The 23,767-nt window shown below is 39.0% G+C and overlaps 1 protein-coding gene across 5 annotated transcripts in view; it reads right to left on the reverse strand.

The window, feature by feature from the left end:
* The window catches only part of dnmbp (dynamin binding protein), a 214,415-nt gene that overhangs the window by 74,565 nt on the left and 116,083 nt on the right, over positions 1-23,767 (reverse strand). For 2 of the 5 annotated variants that reach the window (XM_028791437.2, XM_028791436.2), the window contains exon 1: positions 1,672-3,972. The exons of the other annotated variants lie outside the window; for them this stretch is intronic. In XM_028791437.2, the coding sequence (XP_028647270.1) occupies positions 1,672-3,841 (2,170 nt within the window). In that variant the 5' untranslated portion in view covers positions 3,842-3,972. Of the gene's footprint in view, positions 1-1,671; positions 3,973-23,767 lie in introns of those variants that run through there. 5 annotated transcript variants of the gene reach the window in all.

The following is a 23,767-nucleotide window of genomic DNA, read 5'->3' on the forward strand; positions in this document are numbered from 1 at the left end:
GCTTGTTCTAGACTCACACACCTCTGTCTGAAAAGTTCCTTCCTGGCATCACCCATAAATGTATGTCTCTCAAGCATTTCTTTCACTATTTAAATGAAATAATTCTGCTAGAACAACTTTACTGATTCCTTTAAGTACTGTGAAGACCTGGAATAGGTCTCCACAAAGTCCTCTGTGCACAAGACTAGAGAGGTTTAATTCAATTAGCCTGTCAGGGTAGGACATGTCCATTCATTTCAGGGTTCACATTATTATAATTAATACTGTGTCTTTAGCTGATGACTTTATCCAAAACATCTTACATTTACATTATGTTAATGACTGTTTTTAAGTATTTTTTACAGCATAAGCACAGACACGTTTAATGATTAGCCAAGGATAGCACAATAAGCCAGATATGGGAATTGAACTGGTAACTTTGTGTTTACAGCTATTTAAAGCTACAGTCCTAAAATAAAATGCCGCATAAGGCCAGATATAAAAAACAGCAAAGTTGCTGTCTGTTGTTTATAAACACCCATTGATTATAAATTCTGAAAACGTATGTACCATTTCTTGGCGGTTATCATTAGTATGGTCTGTGGAGACCGTGCTTTAAGTATACAATTAGCATTTTTGCTCACCTGTAAAGTGCACACCAGGCTGCCGATACCTACATTGTTTTAAATTTCCGGAACTTAATAGGTCATCAACTTTAGATTAAGACCAAGATCAAAGTTCTAGGCCCACTAGTTTGCAATCAAGTGAGTGACAGATGAACAGACATTGGGATTTTATGTATATTATATTATTTGTGTTGGACTGGTGCCCTGTATAGGGATTGTTCATGCCTTATGCTTGCTGGGATAGGCTCCAGCTTTCCCGTGTCCCTGTTCTGGATTAAGCAGGCTTAGAAAATATTATATTATCTATCTATTTAATTGCTGTTTGCTTTTTAAGTAAGACTTAATAGTAGCAATTAACACATGCTTTCCTTCTTTTATGGGGTTAGATACAGGGGGTGGTAAATTCAACCTGTTGAGCACCATGCTATTGAAGGAATGTGGTCATTCCATCCCATAGCTTTTCAGGTTGTACAGGAATTTGCAGAGTACAAGTGAGAATAGATGTAATCAGCAGTACCTGTAGCTGAGTATCTGCTGAGAAATGATAAACTCCATTTTCATCCTATTGCCTCAGTCCTCCCCCACCTGCTTTATCCTCATTGTGTTTGCACAGCACCATTATTAAATACATAGATGTAAAACAAAGTGTAACTTCACAGGGAAAATTGTTTTAAAATAAAGTAATGAACATAAATGCTGTAACAATGTGAAAGCAAATCTCTGATTTCCATTTGCAGACACATCAGTCTCCCATTATCAAGTGGAGGTTTCTTGTATTATATTAGAGAGCCAGTTTTGCATTACTAAGCACTCATTCTATTGTAATTAATTGTCACCCTTTGGAGAATGTTACAGAAACTGCGTGAAAATGCAACGCACCTCCCAGAGAGAGAGAAAAAAGAAAGACACTGAACCGGTTTATCTGGTTTCTAGGAATCCCACCCTTTAAATCTGTGAGGAAAACAATAAGCATATTAAAACATTCAGAAGAACCAAGGGTTTGTCTTTTTCTTTAACAGAAGAATTTGAACTATACCCACATAGCAGGAGATATGTTGATAATTACCTTGCTGTTTCTTCCGGTTGATGGCAAAGTCAGACCGCCGCAAAGAGCCAGGGGCCGTCCTGCGGTAAACACTGTTCCTGTCCCATGTATCTGTGTCTCTTGTCTGCCTTATTCTTTCACAGTCTTCATACTCCCAGTCTAAAGGTCTTTGATTTCTTTGACCTTTTTTGCTTCTGCCATATGTATCATAATCCAGATCCATTTGATGTCCCCCTTTGCTTGCTTTGTTTAACAGGTCACCTTGCCACTCCTCAAAGCATTTCCCTCTAAGGCAAAGGTTTTCAGACTGCCTTGCACTCACCTGGGAGTTTTTAATGCATTGGTCAGAACTTTCACTGTTGTCATAAAACAGTGTTTCCTTCCCCACTGTGCGATATCCAAACTGATCAACATCTGCAGGGGCTCTGCCATTATCCCAGCTGTCCCTCTGGTCGTACCCACCTTGCCTCTCTTCTTTTCTCTCAGAGTCACTCTCCCATTTATTTCCAATGTCTCGCTTTTGTTTCTGGTATCGTTGACACTCATCTTGCTCATATGCTCCTCTACCATATTTTTGACTGTCCTCGTCATAATGTTTATACTGCTGGGTCCTGTATTCATAGTCTCTTCTTTGTTTTTTGTCTGTCTGATAGGTGTCACACTCCCAGCCATCATATTTGGGGTTTCTTCTTGGAGGCCTCTCGTAAGAGTCATTATCCCAGTCATCTCTATTGTATCCTCTTCTTTGTCTTTCCAAATACTTATCTGTGTCACTGTGCCTGCCATAGTATTCCGGGCACCTTCTTCGTTGGGTATATGTTTGGTAGGTGTCACTCTCCCAACCATCATGGTCATAGTCTTTTCTTCTATATTCCACTCTCCGGTTTGTGTCACTGTCTGAGGCATCATTTTCAGGGTCCCTTTTTCTCCGTGTATATGTCTGGTAGGAGTCATTCTCCCAGCCATCACTGCTGTCCTCTGTTCTTTGCCTTTCCACTTTCTGGCTAGAGTCACTGTGCCAACCATCATTTTCAGGGTCCCTTTTTCTCCTTGTATTTTTCTGGTAGACATCATCCTTCCAGGCATCACTAGCATACTCTGTTCTTTGTCTTTCCACTTTCTGGCTTGAGTCACTTTGCCAGCCATCATTTTCAGGATCCCTGTCTCTCCATGTATACTTCTGGCAAGTGTCATCCTCACAACCATCACTTGCGTACTCTTTTCTTCGCCTTTCCACTTTCTGGCTTGGGTCACTATGCCAGCCATCATTTTCAAAGTCCCCTTTTCTTCGTGTACATTTCCTGTTAGTGTCATTATCCACAGTGTCACTGCAATACCCTCTTTCTTGTCTTTCCATTCTCAGATTAGCATCACTGTCATAGCCTTCCTTTTCAAGGTTTCTATAACCTTTTGTTTGCCTGTGGTAGTTGCCACTCTCCCATTTACTATTTTCTTGGTTTCTTCCTGGCTTTACATCCCTTTGGAATGTGTCACCTTCACAATCTCCTCTATTAGAACTATTTCTTTGTTGCTTTTCAAGCTTCTGGTTTGTGTCATCATCCCAGCGATCCTTTTTATAGTCTCTTGCCATACTTCTATTTTCCTGGTATATATCATCCCGATAATCCTGGCTGATTTGGTTCCTTCTTTGCCTAGCATCCTTTTGGCATTTCCTGTCATCCCAGTGTTCCATTTCTCTGTTAGTCCTTGGTCTTTCATATGGTCCACTTTGGAAATTTCCTCTCCAGCCGTCCCTACTCTCCTTTTGCAGCCCATTTTTATCCTTAATTGGTGTCTGGCTTCCTTGACTCACATCATGGTCCCTTATTTCCCTTTGGTCTCCCCCACTCCTGTTGTATTCCAGGTTATTTCTCTGAGGATCTCTGCTTTGTCTTAACTCCATCTGGTGGAAGTCTCTCACATTTTTAGGATCCTCTACTTTATTTTGACTTCTCTGGCTGGTGTTACTCTCCCAGTCACATTTTTTCTGGTCTTTGTTTTTCTTCCGGTTAGTCTGCCATGGTTCAAGCTCCTGCTCATAATCTCCATAAACAGAACTCTGCTTCTCAATCCTCAGGTTGCTTTTATCCAAGTTTAAATTCTCCATGAGGAAGCCTCCAAATCTCCCATTCACACATTTTATTTCACAATTGAAGCCACTTGATTGTGTGAGTAGGGCTTTTCCTCTCATCCCAAAGTGCTGTGGAATTCCAGAATGTCTCCATTACTTGAAATGCTAAGTACATTTCACATAAATCAACAGAAACTGTCACCTTCTACTCATAGTGCTACACTGTGCAGAGGCTGGCTCTCAGTTTTGTGTGATTACACAGGCACTCCCTTGCCTGACTGCTCCCAGCAAGAACTCAGCCCCTTTCTCACCTTAGCACCCAATGGGCTAACAGCCTCTCTCTAACAGCGCTCTGAGTTAATTATTGAGCTGTCACATGACCGGGCTTAGAACTCTGCCTCCTGTAATTGGTTAATTCTCAAGTTAGAGAGAGAAAAAAGTGCCTCTTGCTGCTTGCTTACATGAAACTACAGCTTATCTGTTTACTGTGAGTGCAAGGTATTTAACCGCTGAGTGTGTCTGTTCTTATCCGACTCCCTCAATTGTTCTCTGGCAATCAAAGAAGCCAACTCCTACCCCACCCCCATTATTAAATCTCTAAAAGGTTGAAGTGAAGGTAAAAGCTTCTGTTTAGGCTAAACAGGATTCTGGAACAGAATTTCCTGCCCTTGTAAAATTTAAAGCCGGACATAATGAAAAGACTTAAGAAGTCTTATATTAAAATGGGGAATTATCAGCTTTTGCAATCACTTGCAATAAAATCTCTTCTATTGCTAAGATATATTTCATTTTAAAGACAAATATTACACCACACAATATACTATACATATGTAAATCACAAATAACCATTCATATGTTTAAAAAGTGTTTTCAGGGAAGTTTAAGGGGACAGACTGAATATAACTTACAAACAAACAGTCTTTTTATTCAGTCATTCTAGTGATGAAAAAATGCAGTCCCCTTCACAAAAAGAGCATTGTCACCAGCGATCCCTTCTATCAGCCTTTGATAAGAATGTTTTAGAGGATCAGGTTATTACCTAGCTGTGTTTCTTCTGTGTCACTTGTACAAATATAACCATTGTTATTAAGAAATAAAGCTGCTTCATAATATTCCTGCATTGTTTAATATTAAAATCAAAGTGTAGTCTAGTAAAAGCAAAAAATATACAGCACAATACTTGTGGCAATTTTGTTTTTAAATTACTGTAACATGACAGATGCTAATATGCTTTTTCAACAACTACAAGATAATAAAAAATGTTGACATACAAAATACAAAAATATGCATGGTTATCAGTTAACTGACTAAAAATGCAAATTACTTTAAAACCTTATAGACATAAGGCAGTATTAAATAATACATGCAAGAAAATTAAATAAATAAAAAATCAGATGTGCACTGCACATGTCTACATAAAACACTGATTTCACCAGTAAAATGTTGAAGCCAAATGTTTAAATGTGTACAATAAGACATATCGTGTTTAAAAATATGACATTCTCCTTCCTGCTTCTCACCTTCAAAGCCCTACATTACCTTGCCCCCCTCTACTGTACCTCACTCAGCTACTAGCTCCTTACACTCCTTGTCGCTCTCTCAGGTCCTCGAGCAGTAATCTCCTTACTGTCCCACGCACCAGACTCTCCACCTTGGGAGGCAGGTCCTTCAGTGCTATAGCCCCTCAACTCTGGAACTCTCTTCCTCAGTCTCTCCGAGATTGCTCCTGTTTCTGCACTTTTAAATCTCAACTGAAAACTTTCCTCTTCTACGAACTTTTGTCATCTGTGTAATTTTTTTTTTTAACTCTGTATGTAAAGCAACCTTGGGTTTATGAAAGGCGCTCAATAAATGTAACTTATTATTATTATTATTTCCTCAATTATGTTGCACTTGAGGAGCAAATGTGCACAAAAATCACAAAATCATTATCTCTGTACAACAAAATGGACTGGAGTGATTTAGAGAAAATCAATAACCTTTTAACATTTATTAATCTTAATAGTTGTATAAAGTGGATGAATGATTTATCTCTGAGTTATCGTGTCAACGACTCAAAATAACTATACAGTATTAGAGTTTTTTTACGTTCTTTTAGACAAAGGTTTAAAGACATGAAGCCTAACTGAAGCAGTGGTATATAAAAAGAAGTATGGAGTACATCAGGTAAGAAGTTTCAGCTTTATATATAATACGCTACCGTGGCTGTTCGTTTGTCTGTCCAGGATTTTAAATCACCTGTACCTTGTAAACCGTTTGACCTGTTAACCTGAAATCTGGTATTATGTGACGTCTACTATTCGTTTTCGGCGTGATGATTGACTTCCAAGGTTATTCCTTTTTTATTTTATTTTATTGTAGAATCAACTTTCGGCAGCAGCCAGCAGGGCGGCCGTGCAGTGCATGCCTATGGGCGCCGTTCTCATCCCTACCACCATCGCCGTCACTTCGCCTACCTCTTCATATCTTAAATCATTCTTGAGCCAGATTGAAGACTGAAGTGCCATCTTAAGTGAAAAGCTTTTTGTGCATGGAATTATCACTTTCATCAAGGCTCCGCAATCCATACTAATCCCTACTACTCTCTTGCTGTTTTTCCCTCTGATTTTCTGTCGCCACCACCACTTGATTAAGGCAGCATGCAGTCCCTACATTGATGGATTGAAGTCCAGATGTCCACATGACCATCATCATCTAATCCTTTCATGTGATGCCTGGAAGCCATAAGGACTGATTTAGATCATTTATGTTAGGTAAATGTCCAGTGAGGGTTGGCAGGTCTCTTGGCCTTGGAACCCCTGCAGATTTTGTTTTTTTTTCCTGTGCTCCTGGCCATCTGACTTTAATTTATTCTTGGATGCTCAGTATTGCCTTATTTTTGTTTCATACAAACTTTCTTTCTTCATCTTGTAAAGCATTTTAAGCTATGCTATTTGTATGAAAATGTGCTATATAAATAAATGCTGTTGTTCTTGAAGTCAGAAGTTTACATACAGTCAGTCAGTCATTGTCCAACCTGCTATAACCTAACACAGGGTCACAGGGGGTCTGCTGGAGCCAACTTCCAGCCAATACAGGGCGCAAGGCAGGAACAAATCCCGGGCAGGACACCAGCCCACTGCAGGGCACACACACACCCCAAGTACACACTAGGGACAATTTAGGATCGCTAATACACCTAACCTGCATGTCTTTGGACTGTGGGAGGAAACCCACACAGACACGGGGAGAACATGCAAACTCCATGCAGGGAGGACCCGGGAAGTGAACCCAGGTCTCCTTACTGCAAGGCAGCATATCTCTTCCACTGCACCACTTAGGGCAAATTACTTTAAAACTCAATAACTCATTTACGGATTTTATACTAATAAACTATAAATTTGTCATATCATTTGAGATATCAACTTTGTGCAAGGCAAAAGACTTTTTTTCCAACAATGTTCACAGACAGATTATTTCACTTTTTATGGACTATATCACAATTTTGAGTGCGTTACAAGTTTACATACGCTTTGTTAATATTTGGTAGCGTTGTTTTTAAATTGTTTAACTTGAGTCGAACATTTATACTAATGCCAACATGGCTCTTCTCAACCCTGGAACCTCTTGCCGGGACCTAGCTCAGTCCTGAAATATTCTGTAGTGGTCTTCTTTCAATAATCCTCCTCTATAATATGCAATAAAACTTTTGTTTCCTCTGACAACCTGACAATTTGTTCCATCCAAATAATAATAATGCTTCCTCTCACATGTAGTCTACCTCTTACAGATATCCATCCATCCATTTTCCAACCCGCTGAATCTGAACACAGGGTCACGGGGGTCTGCTGGAGCCAATCCCAGCCAACACAGGGCACAAGGCAGGAACCAATCCCGGGCAGGGTGCCAACCCACCGCAGGACACACACAAACACACCCACACACCAAGCACACACTGGGGCCAATTTAGCATCGCCAATCCACCTAACCTGCATGTCTTTGGACTGTGGGAGGAAACTGGAGCATCCGGAGGAAACCCACGCAGACACGGGGAGAACATGCAAACTCCACGCAGGGAGGACCCAGGAAGCGAACCCGGGTCTCCTAACTGCGAGGCAGCAGCGCTACCACTGAGCCACCGTGCTGCCTCTTACAGATATCTCATCTAATAAATTAATTTTCACAAGGCTCCAGGATTTGTAGCAAGTTGAGGCACGATTTATGCCTCATAATTGTTCATATACCATGGCCGCAAAAAAAAAAAAAAAAAAATCAGTGCTTTCTCAAGCTGAAAAATGATGCACTTCTAGCTTTGGGGTTTCAGGTCTGAATGTGTTGTTAATAAGTGAAACACAGCTGAGTGTGTAATGTTACTGTAATGCCACAGAGCAATCACAGCTGCTGGGACTGATAAGGTCCTTGCCAGTGTTGAAAATCTACTGCTCACTGCTTCTCAGCAATTAGCAGGAAAATAATGAAATAACTGAGATAAAGTGAACAGTTCTTTCTGAAACTATTACAAATTAAACTCTTATAAATGCCCATTTCTTTTTGTTTTCAGTATAGATCTAATCTTTACTAATTTTTTGCTTAAGTTCAATGTTAGTTAATTTAAGTTTATTAGCAGTATATTTTACAGTACAATAAAAATAATTTTTGCTTATCCTTGTGGTGTGGAGATTATGCTGAAATGCTAATTGAAAATAAAGAAAAATGTAGTTATTCCATAATAAAAATAAACACATAAGTATCAGATGTACTGTAGGCTGGCCACATTTTTCAGACAGAACAGGTAACAAATAAGAAATTTAAGTGGAACTGCTACAGCAAACTGAGTGGTGGAGTGGGTGCTTACATGATGGAGTCTTCATCATAGTTCAGCCAGATGATTATATGGAAGCAACAGTTTAAGGAGACAAAAGCTAAATGAGAGACTGGTGATACAGCCCTGATTTCTATGATACTATTTGCTGGCAATTGTTAGTTGCAGAGGCGTGTGGGATCTGTCACAACATAAAGGGATTTTTAAGGCATCTCTTGTCACGAATATCCTGTATGGGAGCTTGACCACAGTTTAAATTGGGCAATTTTAAACATTGATTGCAGGGTCTTGTCTGTCACAGTGAGACACTTTCCATGCCAGACTGTAACGCAGCTAGTCAATATCAAATCCACTGTGAAACTGCAGAGGTTATTGATGATCTGAGATCAAAGTTGCAACTGACGTTACTCAGCCAGCTCAAATAGTGATGAAAATGTTGAGCCTTCTTCACAAATAAGGTGGTGCTGGAGGACCATGAAAGACCTTTAGTGATGAGGATTAAAATCTACTCTCTATTTCCACAGAAACTCCACTAACATCATTTGGCACATTGAGTAAAATTTTCCACTCACTCTTTTGCTGAACCTACTTAATTCATTTCTTTGATGACAGGAGCAGAAGACAATCTGGGGGCATATGGGAGGATCCAATGCTTAAAAAGGTGCTGAGTACGTCAAAGAGCACATTTGTAAACAAGCACTCACAGTCAGTAATTAATTTAACACACATCTACGGGATACAGGAAGAAACTGGAATTGCTGGGAAAAAATGTGGGCAGCACAAGGAGAATGTGTGAACTCCACACAGACAGTGCACAGGATTGTTAATTCAGAAAAACCTCTGGAGATGTGACACAGCCCCACTGAATACTAAAACCCCTGTAATTATTTATGTCATGTTAACATATGATACCTGTAGTCCAACACCAGCCCAGGGTTGAATTATGCCTTCTGCATAATGCTGCTGAGATAGACACCATAGTTCTGCAGCTCTAAACTAGAAAAGCACTTGAAGAGGTGACAAACCAAGTGCATTTCTGGTCTTAAGGACATGTCAGAATCTGACACTCTTGAGAATTAAACCTGTTTAATCTTGAGCAGAGGAGACTATTTGGGGACTTAAGGTCCTCAAAATTCACTAAGGCACTGATAATGTAGATCCATACAAATTCTTTTAAATAAATGGTGAATTACATATATACCTTTGGAAAGTAAGGGGAAATGCATTTAGGGATGATGCCAGGAAGTACTTCTTTAATGCAAAGAGTGGTGGGAATCTGGAACAAACTAGAGAACCATGAAGTTGAAGCAGAAACCTTGACAACCTTTAAGAAGTACAGTATATAGATGAGATATTCTGAAAGTTGACCTATTAGCTAGACGGGAAAGCTGGGTGGATTAGTGGTCTCCTCTCATTTGCCAAATTTCTTATGTTAGTAAAATAGATGGTGTGGCACATGGCTGCGGGTGGTACCCAGCCGGGATGCCCAAGAGGACCGGAGGAGGGCTTGCACCTCTTCCAGACCATGAGGGGGCAACTGCCCTGGTTGCTTTGGGAACCACGGGTACAGAGCTGTGAAGCTCAACCCTGTAGGGGCCCGTGGTCACCGCCAGGGGGCGCCCAATGCCTCTGGAGCCCTGGCCCTCAGCACTTCCGCCACACCTGGAAGTGCTGGGGGGAAGAGGATCGGGGACACCCGGAGTGCTTCCGGGTACGCAGCCGGCACTTCCGCCACACTGGGGAGTGTCGGTGGAAGATTGCCAGGAAGCACCTGGAGCACATCTGGATGATTATAAAAGGGGATGCCTCCCTTCATTCAGGGCTGGAGTCGGGTGAGGAGAAGGACAGAGCTTGGTGGAGAGGAGTGGAGACGGGCTGAAGAGTGAGGCATTTGAGTGTGAGGCCTGGACTTTGGGGGAGTCTTGGGGGTTTTGTGGCACTTTACTTGTAAATATATTGCAAATAAACGTGTGTTGCGTGGTGCATAATACAATGTCTACCTGTCTGTGTCTGGGGCTCGTTCCACACTGGATATATGGACAGGTCTGTGACATCTACCAGTAGTCCACACACTTTTACAAAATGAAGAACTAATATAGTGCTTTTGGTCCATATATGTATGGTTGCTAAAAATGGATTTCATGTAATTATAATAAAGGAATTTGATGTAAATATCAAAAACATAAAAAAATCTAAAATTAAAAAACTAAGGCATTGGGACAAATGATTTACAGTATATAAATTCAGTGTAAAAGGGCTGCTTCCTTTGCTGTAGAAGATGAGATGACCTTTTTTGTGTGTCTGCCCATTGCTCCTTGTACCGAGGACAGCGAAATCCTTACATGCATGTTCATTTATACAGAAATTGCTGTTATTAGGTGCATGATGATATGATGTTGCTCACATCAGCTTCAAAGAGGATTTGATTATGAGTGGACCTAGTGGTGGACTTTTGCTCTATCCCTGGTAGGGTTTCTGCCTTGTACCCAGTGCTGCTGTGAAATATTCCGGACTCCAATAACTCTGAAATGGATTACGGGGTAAGCAAATATTATGTTATGACTAAGAACAAGTGAGTAAGGCGGTCTTTATGCAATTCTGAGCTCATCACAATACGCTGCAAATCTCTCTGCCTAAACATCAGTCACATCCAGTGTACAGAATCTGCAAATTGCATATCACAGGACTTATGTAGTACATAAACAGAAAAAAACAGACACTTAGAAACTACAGCTTTAATTTTAGAACTTTTTTTGAGGTAATAAATATTTTGAAAATGTCTTACCTGTAATTCTTCTAAAACGCCAACCAGACAGATGAACTAAAATATGAGACAGCCTATAAACTGGCTGTGTAATCGTATTCCAGAATTTGTTCAAGCTCTTTTTAAAAGGCATTCTGTGCTGAGCAGTGCACACTCCAGAGCACAAACCTCAAAGAAAAAACTGGGGACATTTCAATGTCTGGTGGCTTCTGCAACTTTCCAGCCTGTCAAGTCACATTTACCTGTGAACATTTTATTAATAGAACTAACATTCTTAACATGTTTTAACAAATAAGACAAAACAATCCTAGAACAGAAATGTTACTACTACTGTTAGGGCGACTGAGTTTTCCCTTGCTCACAATTATGGGGTGTTTATTTTGACATATTTGTGTAGTTGATAATAAGATATTTTGTATAGAATTCTTTGACATTTGGTGACACTATGGTGAAGGGGTTAGTGCTCCTGCCTCATGGATTTAGCACACGGCCTGAATTCCATTCTTGCTCACAGACTGTGTGCAAGTAACATACTGTATTTGTCTGCATATGTATGTGGACTTTCTTTTGTTTTTTCTCCCATATTCTAAACATGTGGGTGTAAGGTGTTCTGGTTCGCCCAAATCAAGGTATGTCCTGCTGAATCACTGCCTGCAACAGTTAGTATCGACATATGGTTAGTGCTGTTTTGGACGTTTTTTGCAAGGGTTCAACATAACGTCGTACTATAAATTGCACAGACAGTACAGTTACCCATTTCTTTACACGGTTTTGTGTTTTGTTAACATTTTTGCAATAGTGTTCCTCCTCATGTTGTACGTTTTATTTTGCCCCATCTTTCTTCATTTTTATTTTATTTAACTTTTTAGCAAGTTATCCAGTGGTCAAACCACTTTAACAAGAGGCTTATATAATACTGGCTGAAATCTAAGTAATCAAAATAGACATGTTTTTAATTGATTCATGGGTTGTCCATTTGGTTTGGTATAACAATACGCACTTGATCCCTTTCCCTCACGGCAGCGTTTTCCTCTTTAGATGAAGCCATCCATTTTCACTGCTTCTTCTCAGCACAGCTCATCAAACCTGACCACTCTTATAGTCAAAGTATTTTGCTGGGAAAATGCAGCGGTGGTCAGTACCATAACTGGCTTCATTTAGCCTAGTTGTACAGCACTTTGCCTGGGTATACCAGGCTGTGCATGTTGGGCAAACCGACCAATCTAAATTGGCCTGGTATGTGGCAGTGCAATGTTGGATTAAATATATTTAATACATGGATTTTAAGTGTAATGTTTTCTTGGGACCAATTTTGAAAACATTAAAATAACTTCTGGGAAGAAGAACCCTAATTAAAGAATTTTTGGAACCAAATTGTGCTGATCTTCTACTTGACATTTCACTTACTATGTGTTCCTTGGATGACGGTTCAGTTCAGATGCCTTAAAGGGAGATTATACCTTTGGACAAACTGCCATCTTGTTACTGATCAGTGACCATAGCTTCTTCTTACTGTTATAAAATAACTGCAGTTACTCAGACAACACCAGAGGACTGTTTGGCCCTAAAAGATGCTGTTATTAAGGGTACTCTTTGTAAACAAACAGGCACTGGTTTTAGGCATTGGGACTACAATTAGAAGGTTACCTGCTCAATTCTTATCTCTGACTCACTCTGTGACATTGAGCTACTTACTTCACCATTTGCACATGGGAATTGCTTGATTTGTGTTTGATGACCTTCTGTTCATCTCCAAACTGCCCATCTCTTTAACTGTTCTGTTAGTTTCTATTTTCATGATAAGAGATTATTAAGTTTTTCTTGCTTGACAATGTCTGTATGATCACCAGCACTCCAACTTACTAATTTGAATGCACATCAACTTTCTATGCTGTGATGTGCTGGGCTGGAATTATCACTTCAAGAGAGGGCCACGGAATCAACAAGCTAATTAAAAGGGCAGGGTCAATTACAGGACACACTCTGAATCCCCTGGAGGTCGTAGTGAAGGAGAGACTTCAAACAAAACTGAGTACCATTATGAACAATGCTGCGCATCCTCTCTCTGACACACTACGACTGAGGACTTTCAGCCAACAAATTATTTAGCAGAAGTGTGTCAAGAAACAATGTAAGGTGTCCTTATCAACATCAATATATCTGCATAATGTCTCACTTTGATTGTGACAGCCAAGTCAGAAGTATACATTCTTTCTAATTTTATTCTGTATTCAGACCAAAGTGTGTGTGTGCGCATTTATTTACTTATCTACCTATTTGTGTATATTTATTTATTTAAAGAGCTTCTGTAAAAAGTTCAATTTCCACTTGAGGACAAGTAATCTTTCAAAATTTTTTCGGCCTCAATATTTTTTGTTTGTGGCACAGGGTAAAATGTATGAAAGTTTTCTCTCCTTGTTAAATCTGGGGGGCAGTGCGGTAGTGGTCTGACTTGGAGTTTATGTAAGAGTGGGGAGGGGGGTTAATTACTTCAATAATGTTCATGGTGCACCTAGGCACACTGTTTGAGAACCATTGCCCTAAATACAGTGCTTGTACACTTTTTTCTACCACATCTTGTCCTTCCCTTCGCCTCTCTATTAATGTGCTTGGACACAGAGCTCTGTGAACAGCCAGCCTCTTTAGCAATGACCTTTTGTGTCTTGCCCTCCTTGTGCAAGGTGTCAATGGTCGTCTTTTGGACAACTGTCAAGTCAGCAGTCTTCCCCATGATTATGTAGCCTACAGAACTAGACTGAGAGACCATTTGCAGGTGTTTTGAGTTAATTAGCTGATTAGAGTGTGGCACCAGGTGTCTTCAATTTTGAACCTTTTCATAATATAATTTTCCGAGATACTGAATTTGGGACTTTCATTAGTTGTCAGTTATAATCATCAACATTAAAAGAAATAAACATTTGAAATACATCAGTCTGTGTGTAATGAATGAATCTAATATACAAGTTTAACTTTTTGAATGGAATTACTGAAATAAATCAACTTTGCCATGATATTCTAATTTTATGACCAGCACCAGTAGATAGTAATTTGGCAGTTAAAGTTAAGTACAGCAGCAGCAGTGAAACACACTACACACAGTTTACTTTCTCTCAGTTTACTTCTCTGTCAAGATGCTCATGTAACCTGTATGTGTGTGCGAGACCATCAATTATGTTGCCTGTTTTTTTTTTTTTTTTTTTTTTTTTTCAGAATTTACTGTCTTAATCTTCTTTGTTTATTTATCTGGTTTGTACAATGCTATATACTGTATATTCTGCCGTTCTTTATTTATTCTGTAAGTGCCTTGAGCATGGGAAAGGCGCTATATAAATAAAATGTATTATTATTCCTTCTTAAGAGTCAAATGTTACACTTGTTGCTGTCTGATAGAAGATAGTAGTAGCAGTATTACTATTGTCATGTATAAATCACTGAGGAAGCGAGGCAAAGCTGGAGTTTGATTCACTATGGGTGAGTTATATTGTCAATGCCAAGAAAAATAGAAGTATACAAATATAGTTATGCTACCCAACTATTTTCTTTGCTTTTTCATTCACTATTTATTAAAACAAACATGGTCAAATCATTTGGAACTACTACCTTTAAACTTGCCAGTTCTTTAGGGGAGATAAGCTCTGAATATTGACTACAATATTCCATAGCAACCACAGAGCTTAAGCTCTAGAAATAATAGTAGGGAGGGACCTAGCCTTTTACAGAACATATTTGCTTATCCTCTGCAAGAATCCAGCCAACATCAACAGAGGAAGAAACATGTAAAGTTCCTTCGGAGTGAGCTGAACTTTTTTGGCATGAGCCAATAATAAATAACAGGTTCCTAGAATGAGAGATTTGTGACAGTCTGTACTCATAACATCTACCTTCACACCAGAATTAATAAATACTGCCGTTATGTGCAATACACAGCTGCAATTTACACATTAAGTTTCACATTTAACAAAATAGCTTGCATGTGTTTGAATGAACAGATTGGATTATGCATGTCTTTTGAAAATTCGCAATAGGCTTTTGCAAAACTATAAATTATTTGTCAATCTATTGTCAGCTGTTTACTGCATAGGAAATCCCTGTAAAAACAAGTGAACTGTTTTACTTTACAGATACCTCTGTGATTATTTGAAGAGCACTCTTAATTTGTTTAAGGGTTAATGCAACACCCTTGAAAACACACCCACTGGAATCTCAGCCTTCTCAAACAAAGAAGCTACTAGTGTTCAACAGTGTAGGGTGCTGACATCTTTGTACTTTTTCTAATTAAGTCTGCCTTTCAATTCTGTTTTAATATATGCATCAATTCTTACACATTCTGTACTAAACATGTTTTTGAGTTACTGGTAGCAAGTTTCTATCCTAGCAACATTGGTGCGATGTGGGAACCATACCCCGAAGTTGCACAGTCCATGACAGGGTAGATTCACACAGATTGCCACACTCAGTGACAACACATCAACAAATAAAATTGTATCATAATGAAAGATCAGTTGTCAAATCCTACTAAAAATAGAAGACCAAGAAACTCAAGCAAACACATTATGCAGATTACTTCAATCTAAATGGTTGCTTTATGGCATTATGTGATGCTGTTACCTTCACCCATTTTTGGAACATGCTGTATCCTTTATTTGGACAATGGAGGAGATAGAATATATTTCAGAGTGTCCTGCTTATTGGGTTCAAGATTAAAACCAATGCAGGATATGGTACTCACACTTCTGAAAATTTGGAAATTCTAATTAACCAAACGCTGACATCTTTAAGATGCAGAATGAAGCTTTTAAAAACTAATGCAGACATTGTATGAATGCTCAAACAGCATTAAAGGCTGTAACTAGTCCATAAATCAAACCCAGGTGTCCGGGTCTGTGGGGAGTTACTGCCACACTTTTGCCTTAATACTCGTGTTTTATAAGATAAACATTTTTCCATCCGTACATCCATCTTCGTAACCTGCCTATAAAGGGCAGAGGCACGGGGAAGCTGGAGTTTATCCCAGAAACTGTTGGTCACAAGATGGGAACAATCCCCTGGATAAAATGCCAGTTGATCATTTGGAAAATCATTGCAAAATACTGAGGAAACACAAAAGCAAAATTTTCATTTATTCACTATGCAGTACTGGTATTTTGGTATATACTTTCTGTAGTGTTTTTTTTCAGGTGTGTATAAGGTAAGAACAAAATACCAAATGACATGTATCTCTTAAGAATGAACAGAGGAAGAATTTACAAGTGCAAATAAACAGAGAGACAGTAAGCCTGTAAGTCTGGGCATTACTGCTCAAGCTGCTGCCTCCACGACCCGACCTTGGATAAGCGGAAGAGGATGGATGGAGATGTGTTGTCCCTGCACCCATTACCATGAATTTACCCTTAAAGGACAAGTTCTTCAAGGCAGCCACTCTGCTTTCAACTCTGTCAGATGACAGCAATGCATCATTTGTTGCCAAAAAATAACAAAACACAGCATGTTGGTCAGACATGCAAGTAAGAAATTCAAAGTACTCTGCACATGTAACAATACCACTACTACTCCTACTTATGGTATTACGTGTTCTAAAGTGGCCAGAGGATGTTGCCAGTCTAGTGTTTTCCACACCAGACGAGTGTCTGGTATCGTTAACTGCCTAGCATTATGGACAGGAATTGAATTTTTATTTTCCTATATCACCACCTTTGATTGGTAGGTGGATCTACCTATTATCTTTCCAGGATACTCGGCACACACTACACTGAGCCCCATTAGCTACCCTTGCATTACCTTCTTCTGCTTTCAGTAGGGCTCTCACTCTTGGTGTCATGGAGACCATGCTCTGTGTCACCCTAGTGGAGTCATTGTTCTGGGAACCTCTTGTCAGCCACACACCCTTCACAATATTTATTATTTTACTTTTGCTTTCCCTCTCTGCTTAACACATTTATCTGATATTTTAGTACTATGTAAAAATGGGAAGTGCATGGAGGTAATCAGTAATTGCTCAGATAACCTCAGTTTAACAAACTTTTTTCATTATTTGATTGAAATGTTGAAAATACAGAACCCCAGGGAATGAAACAATGTTAACATTAGGTACAATGCAGTCACATTTTACTACAGACTCATAAATATTCAAGAAAATGTAGAATCTGTAGACGCTTCTGCCTTTCTTGTTTTGTAGATACTCAATTTCTTAGCTAAAACCTAATTTCTCACAATCTTTTGAAATGTTGTAAAGCTGATAATATCTTTATCAGCATACTTTAAGAAATATGTGATCTCTAGACATTTATGATTTAAAATACAATGCGTCATACCAAGCTGGAATCATGAGTAAATAAAATCCTGTGGAATATCCAGTGAGTTCTGCAAGATCTGGCATATCTTGCCTAGATTGTTGCATCAGGAACAAACGTGGAGATACCGAGTGCATTCTCAGAATTAAAGTATTTGTATTGTCATTCACTGTTTACCGAGACTGCAGATTTACGAGACACCCTGTAAAATGCTGAAGTTGTATAATCTAACAGGAAACATTTGTCGCATTAAAGCCAGATTAGAGCAAGGCTTATTCATCTGTCATGCATTCTTGTTAATAAAGTGTACAATAACAGACATAACAAGAGAACAATAAAGACTGTGAAATTACAATGGACAGTACTTACCAATGTTATCCCCCATCCAGAAGTGAATCAGCACCAGCCTGAATAAATCCTATTTCACACAGCATGGCAGTTAAAGTGCTCATATGGAATGGTTTAAATTAAACATGGAGTTGAAGAAAATAATGATAATTGTCTATCCATTGAGGAATTAGTTGGAATGAAAATCAGTAGCATCTGGTTTTCAAAATCCATACATCGTAGTATCATGACTAACTAATTTTTGATGCGTCACTTTATCATGCTTCACTTATTTTCATACAGGAAAACATAAAATGTCGCTCTGAGTACAACACAACAAAGGAAATTACTAAGAAAGAGAATGGCTAGGCCAGATCTTTTATTTTCATTGCTACTGTAACACGGAGGGTGTGTTCAGTGAGGTTGGGTTAACAAGACTCAGTCTTTGAGAATGTCTGCTGACAAAGGAGTGTCAAAAGTTTGATGAACTTGTCAGGGTATAATTAATGTGGAAAAACCGGTAAGGCTACAGAACTCAACTCATGAGGGTAGGATGGTTCAATAAAACCAACATTCAGATTGCACTGAAAAGAGATTGCAAAGGGTAAGAGGGGCACCAATCAAGGAATCCATGCATTGTTAGATAGCACAGTGCCCCTTCAAAATAAAATGCTGTCTAATATTGTTAATCTTCTGTATTAAGCTTGCCAAAAATCAGAAGCAGGTATAATGATGGGCTGCAATAAGCAGAAAAAAAGAAAAAATCACTTAAAGGACACTTTTCCAGTGTCAAACACATTTCTGCACCTCCCAAATCTTACACCCAGACCGTGGCTACCCTTGTCCTGCCAAGAAGACTCTGAACTGGACATCTCTTTAAAGCTCATGAGTCTCCAAAAAGATCAACTTAACACATCAGTTAGCTTTCAGGTCAATGGTCAGCTTGGCCTGGATCCACTAGCATCTCTAGAGGAAAGAGCAACCAAATGCATCTCAGGACTAAAGGACATGTTCTTACCCAACAATCTAACTCTGGGTCTTCACAATTCCTAAAGGCACCAATAAAAGTTGATACTGTAGAATTTTTCCACTTAAATAGTGAATCATATACTTTAAGACACTTAGAAATTTATGACGAAAGACATGAAACATTTCTTTACATGAAGTGTGTCAGAAATCTGGAACAAATGTCTGAGTCATGCAGTTGATGTGGAAGGCTTTACAGCTTATATAGCTGTCTAATTATTAGCTAACCATACAAAATTGACAGACTGAACCATTGACGTTTTCTGTGTTTACCTGTACATCTTCTGCAGGTGCATAATGCAGATAATCGCCTGAACACCTGTCAAATCAATTCTATTTAAATCTCTTGTTCACATCTCCACAGAGGTGAGGTGCGTTATTTAAAAAAAGTGACATGCTGCATATTTTCCTTGTGAAAACTCACCAAAGCACACCTGTTTTCCCCACAGCAAAACTCAAAACACAGTAAGCTGCTTGCATCCCTTCCACCAGCTACCTAGCAACAGACCTTTCCTGTTTCTTGATTCCTGCAGGTGACGACTCACAGACTCCATTTGCTGTGGTGCTTCGTGTTTCATTTCTGTCTCCAATGCATCTTTAGGATAGTAACAGCCAAGATTTCCATTATAAGTGGAAAAATGTGCATCCCTTTACCAATAAAAACACAATACACATCTAATGGCTCAACAGTATATCTATATGCAACAGGAAATTAGTTCAGGGTTGTTGTATTTTTTGTACAGATCTTTATTTAAGTACTGTTCGTCAGGCAGTGGAATGAATACATGACAACACTTTCAAACAGGGAATAAACCCCTTTCTTTTTGTTTCAATGGCAAGAATTTCACAGGAAGTGAAAAAAATTTTTTTGCTATTGTTGTTTAAACAAACATTGAGTTTCACTGAAAATTTAATTCTGCATTGATCATTTTGCTGTTCACTACTGAATATCCACCCCTCATTTGTTGAACTGCTTACCTTCACTATACTAAACCTTCTTTTAGAGGACAACAGTGTTCCATTTACCAAATATCAGCAATGCATTGGATAAGAAACCCAAACCATCCAAACAATTTTCTACCACCATTATGTCCTGCAGATGAACAGATATAAACCATCTTATCACAGAGAAACAACACCCTATAAATTATGATATTCCAGGTGTACAAATGTCCCAATGGGCAGAAAAAAAAACAAAACAAAACAAACATGAACACTTAGAACTATTAATGGGGTTAGCTTAGCTTCCTAAAATATTTTCTTAACTAGGATCATCTACTGTATAATCATAGATTAATACATCTATCTGCTAATTCCATCCATCCATTCACTTTCACAACCATTTAATCAAATATTGGTGGATGGGACAGAAAGCTAATGCGGTGTCTAAGTGCAGGTTTTCTTCCTTTGCTTGAATTTCTGTTACATTATGAATATTATTTTACATATTTTTGTTAATCCTGTTAGTTTTATATTTGATTTATTAATTGTGTACAGTAACTTTGAATGTTCTGATGTTCCTGGTGCTGTGTGAGCAGTTCCCCAAGAAGCAGGGTCACCCTGTTGTCACTGCTGCTAAGACTTTCCCCCTGGCTATATATTCTGTTGGAGAAGAGGCATCAGCAGAGTTTTCATTCAAGTCTATTTGAAGTTGTTTTATGTGAACTTTATTTCTCTTGGATTTTTTTGGTTCTTTTATGTTATGAGCCAAGAGTGAAAGGGAAGGTCTACAGGACAGTAGTGAGACCAGCTATGTTATATGGGTTGGAGACGGTGGCACTGACCAGAAAGCAGGAGACAGAGCTGTAGGTGACAGAGTTAAAGATGCTAAGATTTGCACTGGGTGTGACGAGGATGGACAGGATTAGAAATGAGTACATTAGAGGGTCAGCTCAGGTTGGACGGTTGGGAGACAAAGTCAGAGAGGTGAGATTGTGTTGGTTTGGACATGTGCAGAGGAAAGATGCTGGGTATGTTGGGAGGAGGATGTTAAAGATAGAGCTGCCAGGCAAGAGAAAAAGAGGAAGGCCTAAGAGAAGGTTTATGGATGTGATGATAGAGGACATGCAGGAGATGGGTGTAACAGAACAAGATGAAGAGGACAAAAAGATATGATCCACTGTGGCGACCCCTAACGGGAGCAGCTGAAAGAAGAAGAAGAAGAAGAAGAAGAATGTTATGATATAGCCAGAGCTTTTTCACTGGTACGTGTATTTTATTGTTGATTTAGTCATTCTTGAAGTCTTTTATTTTATGCTGTCTTTATTAAATATTTTTTAACTGGGGACAGACCTTAAGACTATGCATCTTGATGCTCCCACAACCTCCTGGATCATGGACTACCTTTCCAACAGACAGCAGTTTGTGAGGCTCAAGGACTGTGTGACAGAAATGGAAGTGTGCAATACTGGAGCACCTCAGAGAACTATCCCATCTTCCTTCCTGTTTACCCCACATAACAGAATTTCAATACAACATCAGCATTTGCCATCTACAGAAATTTTCTGATGACTCCTCATCATAGGTTGCATTAATAATGGAGATAAATTGCAGTACAGGAGGCTTGTGGAAAACTTTGTTTTTGGGTTAATGGAGAACCACCTGCAGCTTAACATCAGCAAGACAAAAGAGTTCTTTCTTGAGTTTCAGTATGCTAAAGAGCCTCTAAGACCACTCACCATTCTGGGGCAGGACATGAAAGTGGTGCAGAGCAACGAGTACCCAGGGGTTCACATTTAAAAAAAAAAAAAAAAGGAGGCAGAACAGACTAGTCTGACAACACAGTGGTGCAGAACAAGAAGGGCCAGAGCAGACTACACTTCCTGAGAAGACTCAGGTCTTTTGATGTGTTCAGCACGCTGCTGGAAATGTTTTACCAGTCTGTAGTAGTCATTGTATTGTTCTATGCTGAGGTCTCCTAGGGAAGCAACTTGAGTTCAAAAGACGCACAATTGCCTGAACAAACTTATCAGGAAAGCCTGCTACATCACAGGGCTATCCCTGGAGACATCAGAAGTGCTTGTAGAAAGGAGAATGATGGCAAAATTGGATGCCATTATCAAAATTCCCCTTCATCCTCTCCAGGAGGTACTCCCTTGGAGCAAGTTTAGCCACAGGCTCATTCCTACATGGTGTGCTGAGAAACACCTATGAGGCTCTTTTCTGCCGGCTGCAATCAGGCAATTCAAGGCTTCTCCCAAACATCCCAGATTAAATGCTTATATTATTTAAATTCATGTTGCTATTTCTGCACAACAAATACTCATCTATGATTATGTATTTATTGATTTCTTGAATTGTCTTGATAGTCTATGTCGTTATTTTTTATGTTTTTGCTGCAGTAATTTTTTCCTTGGGATTGATAAAGTTTATTTAATCTAATTATTTGTTATTTGTATTCTGTCCCTTTAAATGTGAGTTCACTCCTTCTGTTCTGTAGATGGTACCCCAAGATTTGGGGCCACATAATGCACACATAATGTAATCCTCTTTTCTGATTTAATATAAAGCCAGAGGGAAGTCTCAGGGGCAGTGACGTCAAGGAGGCACAGCCTCTTGGGGTACCTCCCAAAGAAAACAAGTAGGAAATAATTAACAAATCTAATCGAATTAACATCAAAACGTCACAAAAAATTACAAAGATGACAATAAAATAACATATAAATACAAGCCAGTGAAAAAACCCTAACTGTAAAATAACAGTAAAATCTCACAGTAACTGGCAGGAACCCTAGATCTAACCTGTGTGCTATGAAAATTCCCCAAGTCACTATTTTTCTAACTGATACTCTATGTCCTGTGCAATATAATACCCTTGAACAGCAAGATCATCTTAAAGACATCTACTGTGTTGCTTTAGGCTTACAGCTTTATGTAATTTATATAAACTTAAAATGCTTTCTCAGTCACAGCAACTTTTGAAATCCTGCATTCTATTATTCCTTGTGAATCATTGCTAATGAAAGTGTTTAATTCACTAAGCTTTTTGGTACCTAGGTCATTTGATACAGCACCACTGTAAATAACATAATTTGTGGTAAAAATGTAAAAACAAAATAAATATAAAAATGGCCAACCCATCTTTTGATAATCAGACAGGTCTGTCAGTTGCTGCTACAAAGCACGTCTGAGAAGTAGTGCTACCCATCAGCTCCCAAAAGTACCAGATGGCTGTAGAATGGCTTCAGCAAAGCTTCTTGGAACAATGGTCACAGCAGCTACCCATGCAAATACTGAAAACAATGCCCTCATTACATTATCATTACATTATAGTGCAGGGACCCACCTAATCTGACCTATTTTGCTGAAAAAAAATCCCCAAGCCTCTGAGATGTAGGCACTGTCATTAGACTGTAGAGGCAGCAGGATGACTGTGATCCATGGGAGTAACATTGTCTTCTACCTGCCCTGCCTTCCTTTCATTTACAGCTGTACAATTCTCTTTCCTATGGAAGCTTCAGGTTCAGTATTAACAATGGTATGCATCCAGCGTATAAATACACCCATGTCTGAAATATCCAGGAAGATGCCAAGCTGTTTCCTTGCTGTGTCACAAATTCAACAACTATGGACTACATGGTTTAAAGGATAAATTCTGTATTTCTCAAGTCAAAGTTCTTCCTTCTCAATCATTGTATTAATTAATTTGCCATATGAAATTGTGTTCTAAAGTGAAGCATATTTTTATAATTTTAATAAAACAACTAGCCTGCTCCTGCCTTTTATAATCGAGCTTTATGGGTCCTGCAGTCTTATTATTAAAAGCCTTAAAACTTACTGAATCGGTCCATATTTTATGCCAAATTACTGTAATTACGATTACATACATGTTGCAAAAC

This window comes from Erpetoichthys calabaricus, chromosome 2 (genome assembly GCF_900747795.2).
Source record: "Erpetoichthys calabaricus chromosome 2, fErpCal1.3, whole genome shotgun sequence".
NCBI lineage: Eukaryota > Metazoa > Chordata > Cladistia > Polypteriformes > Polypteridae > Erpetoichthys > Erpetoichthys calabaricus.